Source organism: Agelaius tricolor, unplaced genomic scaffold, assembly GCF_023055355.1.
Source record: "Agelaius tricolor isolate 1412-34295 unplaced genomic scaffold, bAgeTri1.0.p SCAF_2, whole genome shotgun sequence".
Taxonomy (NCBI): Eukaryota; Metazoa; Chordata; class Aves; order Passeriformes; family Icteridae; genus Agelaius; species Agelaius tricolor.
Genome location: NW_027269262.1, coordinates 63,919,769 through 63,935,387, shown reverse-complemented (window position 1 = coordinate 63,935,387; position 15,619 = coordinate 63,919,769). Strand labels below are relative to the sequence as shown.

Below are 15,619 nucleotides of genomic sequence, written 5' to 3'. Positions count from 1 at the left end.
AAGAAGTGGTTGAAAAATATGACTGCAGATTTTTAGTCTGTTTCCTACTTGATTTTTTCTTTTAAAAATACCTTCCTTTCTTTCCTCAGGAAGGTTCCTATTGATTGTGTATGAGAGTTGGCAAAGGATAGTCCTCTGTGGGTGATAATATCTGTAAGTGTGGATCTTGTGACCTGCTGTTCACTGCACCTGCTTGGCCCTTCCTTGCCTTCCTGGGGCTTTATCTACAACTCTTTTCTGCTCCAGTCCAAGAGCAGAGAAAACAAACTCTAAGAAACTGTGTTATTTAGTCTTTAGAGACTGGGTTCAACACTGAGCAATACAGGGAACATTTTTGTAAGCCTTGCAGCTCCTTAAATTTTGGGTATTAGTCCCTAATAGTCTGTGTCACTTCCTTTGCTTGTAAAATATCTTACCAAAACAATGAAAATAAAAGAGTTAGTGATTTCTCCCCCACCCATCTTATACTTATGCAAAGTAAAATGCTTTTAAGGCATCACTTCACTTGCTGCCATGTATTACTTAGCTGTTAATTAGCTGGTAGCTGTGTTCATAAATTCACTGAAACTGAGGTTCTCTAGTGTAAGGCACAGTAAAGGAAAAGAAACCAGGCCACGGGTTTCTGAAGATGTAATCATCAGGGATAAGATCATGGGCTTTGTGAGGAGCAGTGTGAAGGAGATGAACTTCAGTGTATGGCTTGACAGCAAAGCTAAGCTGATTAGCAGGAGTTGAAAGGGCTAATTCCTTGCACCCACTCCAGGTCAGGAGTTTGTGTCCCTCCTTGTACAGACCAGATGCTCCTCTGGTCTTTGTCCTTACCTGCCACGAAAACTGGTCCACTGAGATGGACAGAAAGTGTTGGCTTTTTGCTGCAGGGGAGAGAGGACATGGGATTGTCCCTTGCTATGGCAGCAAGTCATTAGATCAGTTTAGCTGTTGACAAACCACTCCTCATAAGGCAAAAAGCTACGAAATTGATGGAGGAGCAAATGGGAAGAACAAACAGGGGGGACCAGCAGTAATACAGAAAAAAAAATATATTTTTTAAAACAGAGAAACCCTGTTCAATTTCATGCCTAGTGTTTTATTTTTTGCTATTTAAAATGGATAAATAAAATTAATTTTGCAAATAAGTCTGGATAATCATCTGCTGATTGTTGCTTTAAGTCATACTCTTGCTAAACTGCTACTGTGTGGCCATCTAATTACTTGATATTAGAAGACAGAAGTTCTAATTAGGCTGCTCTGAAGGTAATCCAGAGCTGTGTGGTTTTTGTCAACCCCAAATAAGTAGCTAGATATAACACAGTGAAAAAAATTGCATAAGGCTTAGAACTTCTTTAGTACTTTTTGTAATAATGTCCAGAAATGTACAAATATTAGCCATAAATGTGAGAAATGGCACACCAGAAATGTATTTCACCCTTAAGCAGTTTTGTATGCTTTTGTGTAACTGAACGGATGAATTAATATCAGAAGAATAGAAGAAGAACTGAGCATTTAATGGAATTTTAAAGCTAAGGGTAAAACCAAACCCTTCTTAGTTAGGAAGCTGTTAACTATTAGAGTTCTGTGAGTTGGGACTTTTCACAGAAGAATCACATTAACAAGCTTCTAACCAAAATGGGGTTGGTCTGAAAAAAACTCTTGAGATGCTTGCTGCTTGCTTAGACACTGCCCCCAGTCTGTTGGATTGATGTTCCTGTACCTTTCAATGTTTTCATTAATGATGTGGATGAAACAGTGCAGTTATTAAATTGGAGATGCTATAAAACAGGCTTAGAGAAAACTTGCAAACATTTTTGAATTAGTATTAAAATTGAATGTGATCTTGAAAAAAATAAATGATTGTCTTTTTCTTTTTTTTTTCTGTTTTGTTGGGTTTTTTAATAAGAAAATTCAAGGAAGACAAGAACAAAGTCTCATTAGCTAGGAAACAGCTTCACAAAGAGAGCGCAGCCTAGAACTTGCTGGGTAGAGTTCTGTAGAAAAGGATGTGGGATCATTAATGTAATACTGTTGTGAAAAATGGACACTGATCAGAAAGTGTAAGCAGAACTCTTGGTTATATAAAATACAAGATATGTCAAGTAATTTTTCTTGCTCAGCAGTGGCTGGCCCTCAGTTGTTCCATTTGTAAAGTCCTTCAACATATGTAGTATGTGCCACCATTACATACTTGTGCACAGATTAAATTTAGTACTCTGGCTTGTATGACAGAGCACTGTGAAAGTAGGGTGACTCTGCATATATGCATTTTCACTTTCTGCCCAGATGAAGTCCAGCCTTGTTTTGACTGTTCAGGCCATTAGTTTCTCTGTCTGTTGATTGTGCATACAACTTCTCTTTTTAATACTGCTTTTTCAATTTTCCCACATTGTACAAGTCTGTTTGGTTTGAAAACTCATTGTTCCTGCTTTCTGCCTTTTGTGGTGTTTTATCTACTTTATCTGTCTTAATTTATTCAATTACTGTGACATAGTCCAAGAATCATTTCACCAGAGCATTCAGTTCATATTTTTGTCACAAGATCTAAGGTTATAAAGTGATTCCAGAAAAATACAAAAAGTAATAATAATCAGAAGAAGTGTTAACTAATTATTTTTGGTGCTTTTAGCATGATACAAGTATAGTCACAATTTTTAAAAGTATTCTGCATCTGTAAATGTAACTTAATATTTGCAATGGGTTTGCATGGCCATGTTTTGGTAACAGGGGCTACAGGGGTGGCTTCCATGAGAAGTTGCCAGAAGATTCACGTGTGTCCGATGGAGCCTGTGCCAGCTGGCTCTGAGATGGATCTGCTGCCAGCCAAGGCTGAGCCTGTCAGTGCTGTTGGTAGTGTCTCTGGGATAACAGATTTAGAAACAGGAAAAGTTAGGAGAGGAGAGGAGAGGAGAGGAGAGGAGAGGAGAGGAGAGGAGAGGAGAGGAGAGGAGAGAAGAGGAGTAAGAATATGTGAGAGAAACAGCTCTGCAGACACCAAGTTCAGTACAGAAGGAAGGGGAGGAGGTGCTCCATGCGCCAGAGCAGAGACTCTTCTGCAGCCTGCAGTGCTTCCCATGGTGAAACACGGCAGCCCTGTGTCCCTGCAGCCCATGGAGGTCCATGGTGGAGCAGAGATCCACCCGCAGCCTGTAGGGGAGACCCACAGGATGTGTGGCCCCATGGAGAGGGAGAGGAGTTCATGCTGGAGCAGATTTACTGGCATGACTTGTGACCCTTTGGGAGGCTCCTGCTGGAGCATTCTGTTCCTGAAGGATGCCACCCTGTGGAAGGGATCCACACTGGAACAGTTCACCAAGATCTGCAGCTTGTGTGAAGGACTCACATTGAAGAAATCTGTGGAGGACTGTCACCTGTGGGAGGGACCCCACGCTGGAGCAGGGGAAGAATATGAGGAATCTTGCCTTAGGAGGATGGAGTAGCAGAGATAACATGTGATGAACGGACTGTAACCCCCATTCACCATCCTTCTGGGCCATGGAGAATTCAGGAGTGAAGTTAAGCCTGAGAAGAAAGAATGAATGGGAGGAAGGTGTTCTTAAGATTTAGTTTTTATTTCTTCTTTTCCTACTCTGATTTGATTAAATGAATTTATTGTCAATCTCCCCAAGTTGAGTTTGTTCTGCATGTGGTAGTAATTGGTGAGTGATCTTTTCATGCACATGTCTAGACCCACAAGTCTTTCATTATATTTTCCCTCCCCTGTCCAGCTGAGGTGGTGAGCCACAGAGCAGGCTTTGTGGTCACCTAGTGTACAGACATGGTCAACTCACAACATTGTGTTTCCTGATATATTAAAAAGTGAATGGACTATTTTACGACAATATTTTTACTTTAAAATGTGAGGAGTGTTGTTTTGGTGTGAGTTTGTTTTGATTTGGTCATTTTTAGTTTGTCAGGAAAATTCACAGCTTGTACATAGTTTAATATGAAAGTCAGTACCAAGTGTTTTATGAAACCTGTGTAGTTGCCTATGTAGTAAGTGCTCAAAAGGGGAAGTGAAGTAAAATGCAATTCTAATATATTTGCATCCCTTTATGTGTTTGCTATTGCATTTCTACTGCATCTGTGTGGGTGAGACTACAAGGAGAAACCATTGCAGTATGCCATCCATAGGCCCTGCAGTGCAGCCTTACAAAAACGGCAGCGCTGTGACATGCAGACTGACTGGACAGATGTGTGTGAGTCAAACATTGGGGAACATCATTTCTGTTTTGTCTTGACGTGGCAACTGAGTAAAGGCACAAAGCTGGGAGGCAGAGCTGTGCAGTCCAGCTTTCTCTGAGAGGTGCAAGTGTCTGTAACCATTGCTGAACTTGAAGGGAAACATCTTTGGAGACACTTGGGTGTAGGAATTTTCTAGATATGAGTTGGGTAGCCACCTGAAATGAGGTGTGGGGACTTTTCTAATTGTAATCTTAGTTCTTGTAATCTTAATCCTAAATGAACCATTGCTTTTGTATATGTCAGATTTTTCAAAAATATCTGCATAGAAGATGTAAAAATATTTTGATTATATAACTGCATTTCATCTCTGACCAGCTTAGTGAAATCTCTCTCCCCTAAGTCCTATATTTTAGGTAGCTGTGTATTTTATTATGTGTGTGCTTGTGGCTGGAAGGCCCCAAAATGTTTTTTGCTTCACTGTTTATAAAGCAGTACAACACTGGTGTATATATGTTAAAAATGTAAAGAAAAGGTGGAACGTAGAGTTTTTGACATCTTTTGTCATGACATTGAAGATTGGCTGCCTGGTGGTGTGAGAATGACATGCCATCACTATATGAACTGTATTCTTTCTGTTATCTCTCTCTACTAGTGTATTTTTAGAACTGATTACAAATTTATTATCTCCATATCTCATCTGCTTAAGAATTAGTCTCCACGATTATATTACTGCCTTGACATCTTTGCTTTTACAGGTTAATTTGCAAAATAGTTACAGTTTCTTGTAGGAGTTCTGCAGCTTTTAAAAAAAGCAACCCAGCACTCAATATGTTATGATAAATTCTGATTTCAGAATTGAATTTTCTATGTACTTTACTTTTAGTGTCTTTTTTTTCCCTAAACCTTATCATGTTCATTTTTGCAGTTCCTCAATACTATTCTTAAGCTGATTTTTCTTGTTTTATCCTTAATAGGAAGGGATCCCTCCCACAATTTCTCCCTTTAGAACATCAGTACTGTAGGACATAATATTTTGTTTATTAGTAAGTTCTGCTTTCATGAAGAATAAACTTTTGAAATACTGGAAGCTGAAGTGGTAATTCACAATTGGCAGGGCTCCAGACCAGGTGTTCAGTAGTATTTCATGTAGTACCATATGAGTGATGCCTTTCTCATACTCATGTTTGTAGGATAAAATGCTGAAAGTACTGTGAGTTTTTTAAACTTCAATTATTGTGATGATATTTCATGGTTTGTTGCTTTCATTTTAAATATGTTTAAGACATATGGCCCGATTCTGCCATCATTGACTTTAATGTTTACAATTAAGAATCTTTTTCAATTAATTCCTCTTTATACTAATGTATTTAAAATCAGAAGCAGACATGTTCTCTACCAAAGACTTCTATAGTTCTACACCTTCTCAGTCTTTAGGTTAGGCCTTTCTAACAATACTGCTGTATTGTATGGCATTTGCTATGAAGTGATAGGATTTTTACAGAATGAATTTAGTATATTTTTTTTGAACACATGAGGTATTTGAACATATCTCAGCTAACTCTATATATATTTTTTAAATCTGTCACTACTAGTATCTTACCAGAGAAAGTTATGAAAAGGGCAGGTGATTGCATCTCAATTTTAAATTTTTTTCTACTTTTACCTTTCCAGAGACTTAAATCAGTTATCTGTCTTTCCTCAGTAATCAAAATGGCATTCCAGTCTGAACCTCTTCTCCAAAGGACAGAGTCACAGTAATAGGATTTATTATTTTCATTATACTAGTGCAACTGTGTTAAAGTACTTGTACTCCAAGGTGTAATGAGTGATTTGGGATCTTAATCCAACAATACTGTCCCTCTGAGTAAAGATACTTGGATATTTTTAATGGACTGGGGGGGAGACGGGCAAAAATACTGATGGTAGTCAGTATTTTTTATATAGGTTATTCATTTCAATAAGCCCTCCATTAGAAAGTCTCTCAGGTGTTGAATGGGTTTGTTTGTTTTTTGTTTTTTTTTTTTGATAGGGAGAGAGAATTACCCCAGCAGAAGAAGCAAAGAGCTTAGTGATGGAGGAGAGCTGAACCCCTGCTCTGCCTTGGCCAGCAGGACCAGAGCTGCTGCTGGGACAAGTCCCAGTTGCCCAGGCCACTTGTTGGCTCTCACAGGTTTTGTGTCTCTATCTGCTCTGTACAGATCAGCTCACGTGTATGAAACCCAAATAATACAGTCTGTGTCCATGCTGCTGAGTAAAATATATCATCCTGCTCCTTATGGGACAGGAGAAGCCCAAATGTTTTTCCCAGATGATTGACAATGATTGGTTTCTCTCTTAATTGAGTGGATTACCTGGGATGCCTGCAGGCACCTAAACTGCTCTTGCATGGTTTTTGCAACAGCAGGAGTTTTCAGCCAGTAGCCCAAATTTTGCCAAGAAACATAGTCTCAGTGAGTAATATGGAGTGGTGCCCTGACCCTGGTTTGTTTATGCATGTAGACCTAGCCTGAGAACAGGTATTTGCAATAAAGAAACTAATTTGGGTAGATGAAAAGAGATAATTAGTACCTGGCATAATCCCAGTAAATGCTTTAGCCACTGGGTTGAAGGCTAGTTTAGGAAATCCTGGTACCTCTGCCAGTAATTTATACAAGGATTTTGAAGTACTCCACCTGACTGAATAAACAGTGATTTTTTTTTTTAAGAACTTGCATCTTACAAACAAACAAGCCCCACCAATGATGTATTTTTTCCTTCCTTTTTTTTTTTTTTTCCCTCTTTTCTAGTTTGGTATCTGGCCAAAAAAATTAGGGATTTTCTCTTGTGCCTTATTGGATACTTAAGGTGTAATTTACTGGAGAAACAATGGCAAAAGTTTACAAGTTTGCTATGGCATTTGGTTGCAAAGTCATCCTCTCTTAAAGATACTGGCAATTTCTTATCTCATCTGCAGAATAATTGTGTAGAATTTGATTCTGGAATAGTAATTCTTCCTGCTATATTTCAGGCAGGGTGACCCCAACATTGAAAAGCAGAACCTGGAGCCAAAGTGTGCGGGTTCTTCTCCAGGGATGTTCTTTGGCTCTGAGCTCTGTTTCTCTGTGCATCCATTTGGAAGTAGTGTTTACAGAGGCATGACTTTTGTGGACAGTTTTGTGACCCAGATCCAGGAGCAAAAAAGGAGTGTTGCTAATAGCACTGTAGTCATTGGACATTCAAACTGCAGAGTGCTCTGCTGATCATAAATGTATTTATTGCAGTGACAGGCAATGGCACAAGTTAAAATGCAGACTACAGCAAACCTGTCTGGACCCACCATGGCCCCTGTGGTGCTACCCCTGCCAGTTACAGCTACAAATACACTGAGTCTGCCATCCTCAATGAATGGATCCATTTCAGAATCAGCTGCCAGCTGTAGCAGTCCTACTGCCAGCCTTGTGGATCCCACGTCTTTGATCAACTCACCAGGTAAGTTGGTCCAGATATATTATCTTTGGTGTTCAAATTAATCTTTCTGATGACTTGTTAATTTAAAAAATAATAATTAGGTCTTAAAGAGGATTAAAATAAAGGAGAAAACACACGTAGAAAAATGTTTTGGCTTAAAATAAGCTGTTTACAAACTTTAGTTTCTTTATTGAGCTCAGATTTGGAGTGAAGTTTTGATCAGTGATGTAAAAGCTCAGGAAATAACATGTCTATTTTGTCAAATTCTCGGTGTATCTTTTATAGAGAAGTTTTAGTGGAGCAGGAAGGTCTCCAAGTTTATTTCTATTCCCTAGAACAGAATGTCTTCTGAATGCTTGGCAGTATTTGGTGTTTCCTTTGTGGCCTAATAAACGCTGTAGTTTCTATGCTGAACTGGGTGTAAAATGCAGAAGTGTTGTCCTAACAATTTAAGCAAGAAATGACAACGTGTGTGTGTTAGGGATAAATACAAATAAATTGCAAAAACCCCACAGAAAGTGAAACAATCTAAAGAAAGCAGAACCAAATCCTTAAAGGGGGTGGTGTTGTATGTAAGTGTTCTGAGAGTGACTTTGGTATTGTGAGAAAAGTCTAAAACTCTGGGAAGAAGCTGGCAGAAATAAATGGGGACCTCAGGGTTTCATCTACCGTATTTGTCTCATAACTCTTATGCTACCCACTTCTGCTTCAAAGAGTGGAAAAACCATTCTGAAAGAGTAGTCAACCCCTGGAACCAGTATACTCCTGACAGTAAACTTTGGTGACACAGAAAATACAGAATATGCATATGCTCTCCTGCACTGTCATCTTTCATATAGACATTTTGGAAAGAAATAGTTTTGGGGCTTTTTTAATTGCATGTAATCAGAATTGTTATTGGGAACTACATAGTTTCATGTGATTAATATATAAATGGTATTTAAACTTTGTATTTAGCATATATGCAAAAGTTGTGTTTTAGCCAAAGTATTTCCTTTTTTAAGCATGCTGCTTTTGCAAAGCTTTGTGAAGTTGTGAAGAGTACATTTCTCCACAAAAACTTTACAGACTCTTTATTTACAGCTCCTCTCCAAGATAACATGGCAAACCCCAAAGAGAAAACTCCAATGTGTCTGGTAAATGAGTTAGCCCGTTTCAATAGAATTCAACCCCAGTATAAGCTTCTGAATGAAAGAGGGCCTGCTCATGCCAAGGTAAGGTCACAGTTCCAGGTGATGAGCCATACCTTACATGCTGAACAGATAATATCATGGTTTGGACAAATGTGCTTGTCAAACCCAGCTACATTTCTAGTGTAAGGGCTTTCTTCCTCTTCTTTATTTTGCTGCTCTTTTAGACCACACTTTCAGAAAGTATGCCTGTATTTCTGTTACAGAAGCCCTGTAGATCATTTTGTACTTTACTTTGTCTCTCATCTTTGAATTTACATTTGCTGGTTTTTATATAGACCTCATGAAGGTCTTTTCAGGGTGTCACCACCCTTCCTTAATCTTTCTGGGGCATTTGCTTTTTAGGCTGCATGAATCTTTCTCCGCAGTCAGCATGCCTCTGATAACTACCTCTGCACTTGTTTCATGGTAATGCAGGTGATGACAAATTTGTGACATTTTTTAAAGTGCTTATTGATGCAATTTTTTGTCCATTAAGTTGATAGTCTGTCTTTGAGTCTTGCATTTTAGGGCACAAACTTTATTACTGTGCAACTTGACAATGTAGGGTTATACTAAAACTCCTAATGTGATTATAGCATAGAAGTTTCTAGTGATTTGACAGCTAACTCTGGCTGCTTGTTGGGTGGATGTCCAACTTAATAAGTAAAAATTAGGATGCATTCAGATGATGGGGAATACAGAGGAATATCCTCATGGTAATTTTTTGATATAATTTTGTATTTCCTCCCTACTTAGGAGCAAACTGGGAGAGTAAAAAATCCTAGAAAATCCTCTGAGTGAGACACTGGCATAATTAGTAGCTGCTTTGTGTGTGGTATTTCTGCAGTGGCTAAATCACATGAGGCAGCAGGGCCAGGGTGTAGGTTAGTAACAGTTTCAGCTCCTCATGGGCTGTCTCTGCCCTTGCCCCTTGTTCCTGTGTTGCACACTGTGTTGCCAGCTAGTGCAGAACTGATGCAAATCGCTGACCTTCAGCTCTGGCTGGTGATGCTGAACGTGTTACAGTGGTGGAAATTATGTCAGCAGGTGTGGGGCTGCTTTTAGCATCCTTCATTGCAAATGGAAATTGAAGAGCTCTTCCTCTTTCTGGAGGTATTTGGCACCACAGGGTACACTGACTGGTTGGTTTTAGGTTGCATATTAAATTTGTTGGGCTTTCTGTAACTTCCCACTATTGTATTTCTTGTGTTACCTTTTTTTCCCATTTTTTAAAAAAATAATCACTTTGACTGTGGTGTGGTTTTGGCTGTTTACATTTCTCAGCAGTAAGGAGATTTGAGTTATATGACATTCATATTATGCTTAAAATTTTAGTAGGATAAGAAATTGTTCACATATGGAAGGGGGCGCCCTTCTCCCAAGCAATTGGCAAAAGGATAAGGGAACATAACCTCAAAATGTGCCAGGGGAGGTTCAGTTTGGACATGATGAAAAATTTTTTTGACTGAGAGGGTGGTTAAGCATTGAACTGGACTGCCCAGGGAGGTGATGGAATAGCCATCCCTGGAAGTTTTCAAGAAATGACTGGACAGGGCACTTAGTACTATGGTTTGTGTGGTGTGCTGGTGCTTGGTCCAAGTTTGGACTTGCTAATCTTAGAGGTCTAATCAACTATATTGATTCTATGATATATTTGTTATTACTTTTAAAGGAACTGATATCAGTGAAATTACTTAAGTCTGCATTACCTGCACTTCTGAAATTCAGATTTTCAATGACTGCCTTAATTTTTCAGTTTTTCAATTTTCCTCATTCCTTTAGTTGTGCTCATAGTAGTAAAAAAACCAGTTATGTGCTCTATAGACTCAGAAGGATATTAACTCTAATTTTGATCTGTGTAGTGAGATAAAAAAAGGGAAATGAATGAAGAACGAGGGTGATATTAATAAGATTATGCAGGTTTTGACCTATGAAAAGCGAAGAAAGAGATAGAATTTATTATGACTCTCTTAGCAATTTGGTATCATGTCTTGCTAGTAATATGATGATATACTTGACAGAATACATGAAACAGACCTAAATCTGTCCTGGGAGCATGACCTGAAGGATGTAGTGCTGCTGTTGCTCTTTGCCATTCAAGGAGCTTCTCATATTGCTTTGCTCCTACACATACTCTGTTCCTGACCACTGGTGTTTTTCACAATTTTCAGACATGCTCTCCAAGATAGCTGTCTGTGTTGTGACCACAAATGCTAGTAAATTTTTATACCCTTTTTTCTAGTTGTCTCTGGAAAATAAGTTTAGACAATTGGGGTGAAATAGAAAACTAGAAACAGTGCAGTTGGGAGAGAAGTGGCTCTTCCTAACAGTGCACTTAGGGTTTCTAGGAGTCTGCCCTCCAGGTGGATTCTTCATCATAAGAAAAATCAGAAAGTCTTTGTTAGCATAAATGACATTTTGGAGTACATAGTCAGATTGATCGTGTCTTCTGTCCTTCCATGTCAGTGTCATTTCAGGACACAAATTTAAAAGGAACAGTGGCAAAAGAAAGTGGATGGTGGTACAGAAAAGAGGGAAAGGGGTAAGGGATGTAGCACTTCAAAAACTGGGAAGGAGGAGAGAAGGTTGTACACAGAAGAAGTGAGGAGTAAAGAGTTGTCAGAGCTTAGAGAGACTGACCTTACAAGCACAGCAGAGTGGAAACAAGCACAAGCGTGGTGGCCTTTGCATTTCTGCTCTCTGGACATCAGGTAAATTATGTTCAGTGTAAGGATTAGAAATTTCCTCAGGTGAAAAATGTCTCTCAGTCAATAGCAGAACTGTTAGCTCTGGTATTCCAGGACTTGAATGTTCCGTTGTCTGCTCCAGAGTTTGGATTTAGGCAGGTTAATTCCTTTAATAAAGGAATAAACCTACTTCTATGTGTGGGTTTTTGCAGGAGTTTTTTGGCAGATGTGTTAAGTGAGAAGGTGCTCTGACTGGCAGAAATTTCCTGAGCAAGCCCTTTATCATCTGGAATTCCTATTTATTGCTCTAAGCACTAAGAGTTATAGGTAGATAAGTAGCCATTATTAATCATATTTTCATTTAAATTCAGGATTCTCCTCCTCCTATAAAAATATTGTACTGATACTTTCTTGCAAAATATAAAATATATAAACTTCAGATCCAGAAATCAAATTTCAACTTTTTTAGTAATAAGGATGTATGTTCCTAGGTAATTTATATAATTATGGGTATTTAGCTCTAATACCCATCTTAGCTTTCAGATGGGGGTAGGGTTTGACAGAGTGTAAAATTAAGAGACTATTTCTCTCTTTTCTTCCATGAGGAAATTGTTGTGACTGCTGTGGCAAAACCAACATGGCAAAGGAGCTCTGATACAGGGACTCGCATTGTGCTTCTGAAAATTACAGTAGGCCAAAACTCAAGGCTGTAATTAAGACACCAGTATGTATTTATAGCATTCAGTTTGAATGCAATGTGTGCATGTGCAGAGGGCTGAGCTGGGAGTCACATACATTCTTGTGTTCAAATGCTTGTTTGCAAGTACTTGCTAAAAAAATGTATATGTAAAGGCAGATTTAAAGGCTGACCACCATATTAATCTCTAAAAACCTGGTCCTGAATCTAGCAAGTTTAAATAAGTGAAACAATTAGAGAGCTGTCAAAATTAAAATTTTACTTTATATACTTCTCATACTGATATGTAGATAATTTTTTCTTTGACTCAAGTAAGTTAGTCTGTTTTCTGAGGTAGGTGAATCTTAGTTTACTGTGTGTGTCTGACTATTAAGTCCTGTTTTTTATCTAGGGATTATATGGCAAATATATCGAGTTCCCAGCTTTTCTCCCCTTGTTCTCAGCTGCTCAAATTTAAACAGAACATTTATGTATCATACAGAAGATAGAGTCTATCTAATATCTTAAACATGCATTGAGTTTTATCAGCACAATTTGCACAGCATGGATACTTGAAATAGCCCTCTATCACAGAATTTGAAATATATGGTTTTTATCAGTTAGTCCATTTCTGAACTCTGGATGTTTGCAGTTCCTGTCCTCACTATAGATTTTACATTAAGAATTGCAGTTTCATTAGAAAAGATAGTAATTCTTTTGCTTCTTACTTTCTCTTTTTGAACATGCTTGAGTTGTGATTCTGCCCTAACAAAAGGCATTATTTTTAGAAATCTGGATATGTGAGAAATTAATTCACTCTGTAAAACTATCTGGGCCAAATTCTCTGCTGCCTTGTGAAGTGTGTAGTCATTTATGTTCATTCATAATCATTACAGAATTGATTTTTTTTTCTCAGTAGCATGTTTAGTATTTGTTTTCTACAAGTAAAGTGACTAAACATACTAAAATATAGGAAGAAATGTGTTCATAGCTGACCTGTACATAGTCTTCTAAGAGCAGAGGATCAGTTTGAAGTTATTCTTACTTGGTTTAAGTACTATTCTGTTCTTTGATAATGACATTACCATTACACTATTTTACTTTGTGATTTGAAAGGCCAAATGTTGCTCACTGATAAGGTCTCACTGATCTCTGGAAGAATCAGATGTGTTATCTGGGAGTTGAATACAATGAAAAGAAAGCACGGTCTCTCTTCTGCCCTGGAAGCTTTTATACATATTGTTCTAATCCACAGCGATAATCTTGCCAGTGTTTACCTGTTCTTTGTCTTTGAAGATGTTCACAGTGCAGCTGACTCTTGGAGAACAGACATGGGAAGCTGAAGGAAGCAGTATTAAAAAGGCCCAACATGCTGCTGCTAGCAAAGCATTGAATGAAACCACCCTTCCCAAGCCAACGCCTAGACCACCCAAAAACAATGTAAACAATAATCCAGGTATGACATTTTCCTCTGTGTTAGATCTTGTTGAAGTCTCAGCATATTATAGCACTAAATAAGTAATTTTAACAAGATACTTAAATTTATAGGATGAAAATCAACATAGCTATAGTATGATTGGATAATGCAGAACCTCTAGTAAGCTCTCATGGAAGAATTTTTAATGCACATATCTAAAATGGTTGAACTGTAAAGGAATATATTCTTAGGTAATGCTTAGATGTGTGCTAAGTGATGGTATGTGATCAACAGTAAGCAGACTGGAGAAAAGGAGAAAACCAGACTGAATTAACTAAAACACATTTCCCAAAGCATTATTTTAGCTAACTTTCCAATGAAACTGGAAATTTTATCCAGTCCAATCCTGTGAAATTGCATCTCTGGCATAAACAAAAGGCTGGGATTTGACATGAGAACTTTGACAGGTAATTTCCTGCATGCTGAGATTTCCTTCAGAGCAACCTGTGCTTTCAAAAAGCTTTCAGGTGGCTTTAGAAACTTGATTCAATAATAGAAAGAATGTATACTGGTGTCTTGCAGCCTTCATTTTGAGCTGTTACCCACAAGTTGCCTTCACTGCATGCAAAACCTGAGGTACCTCTCATGCACATGCTCAGTGATCTGTTCTGTCTTGATCAATAAAGAAAAAAAATCATAACTTCATTTCAGACTAATGTAAAGGAAATCAAGTGGTGAGAATATTTTCTCACTTTTATTTTTAAACAATCCATACCCTTCGCCTCTTTTCTGTATTCCCTTTCCCCCCTTTAATTTCTGTCTGCCCCTCTCCCTCTTTAAAAAATGTATTCTTTAGCCACTTTCTTAAAATTAAGTAATTTTGCAGTTTATTTTCTCTATGTTGGAAAGGGAAAAGCAGGAGTAAATTTCCTTTAGAACTTGTGAGTATTATCCTGAGCATCAGGGATTGTTTGAGAGTGGTATGCTAGTGTTCTGTCTCTCCTTTGGAGATCAGTATGTTTCCTCTCCAGACCCAGGACACTGGCTTTGCTCTGCTTCCTTCACAGTCACTGTCACTTTAGCTGCTTAGAAAGCAAGAGGCTCAGACCTCTGTGAAAAGGGATCCTGAGTTTGGTTCTTGACATTGCAGAGCATTACTGAGTTTCTAGATTTTTTTTGGCTTTGAGCATATTCTTAGAGGGAAAATCTGATAACAAGAGGAATAGACTTTAAGAGAATTAATTAAAAATTTTATCATTTAACACTATAATTTTTTTCCATTGTATATGCACAGGTATCTTCTCATCAAAATGACATTTTGTGTTTTTATAAAAAATTTTAATTCATAGGAATGTCTTGCTCTGGAAATTATAAGAATTATTGGTATAAATTTTTGACTAAGTGTTGCATAAACAATTTTATCATTTGGCATATAAAGCTTCAATGTCAGACTGGAAAATTAATTGTAATTTTTTAAAGGGTAAATTTATTTGAATCTCTCATGAAAATATTTTCAGAATATATTAAATCCTTTTCATTGGAATGCATATTTAGCTCATTTAGGATTCTCCGACAACAGTGTAAGTGGGGATTACAGTAGCTGAATGTTATAACTAAGAAAAAAGAAAGAAAGAAGTTGGATGTAGCTTGTTTGGCATTTTTGAAACCATGCAAGCGTGCAAGTACTGGCTGCCTTCTATTTTTGCATTCTGTCACCAATAGATGGCTGTAGTTGCACTGATCTCCAGGAGCTGTATGCTCAGTCTGTTAGATCACTCTTATGAGACCATTAGTTCTTAGACATAGTCTTAAGTTTTCAAGTCTTGCAAATAAAACATTTTTTTCTAACTTGTAAGATTCCTGAATGACTGCAGTAATGCCTGTTACTTCATGCCTGTTTCAATGACTCTTTGATCTATTTGTAGTTTTATTTAATGGTATTCAGCAGAAAGACACATTATTCTATTATCTTTATAGTTCTTTCAGAAAGTATCATAATGTGTTATAAGTACTTTAGGAAGATGAATAACCAGCTTGTTTATTA

General features: G+C 37.8%; 1 protein-coding gene across 3 annotated transcripts in view; it reads left to right on the top strand.

Moving 5' to 3' along the window:
• The window catches only part of STAU2 (staufen double-stranded RNA binding protein 2), a 171,384-nt gene that overhangs the window by 12,014 nt on the left and 143,751 nt on the right, over positions 1-15,619 (top strand). For 2 of the 3 annotated variants that reach the window (XM_071421075.1, XM_071421058.1), the window contains exons 2-4: positions 7,437-7,644; positions 8,707-8,837; positions 13,455-13,614. In XM_071421075.1, the coding sequence (XP_071277176.1) occupies positions 7,446-7,644; positions 8,707-8,837; positions 13,455-13,614 (490 nt within the window). In that variant the 5' untranslated portion in view covers positions 7,437-7,445. Of the gene's footprint in view, positions 1-6,205; positions 6,347-7,436; positions 7,645-8,706; positions 8,838-13,454; positions 13,615-15,619 lie in introns of all 3 variants that reach the window. The other variant, XM_071421068.1, reaches the window with a different exon arrangement.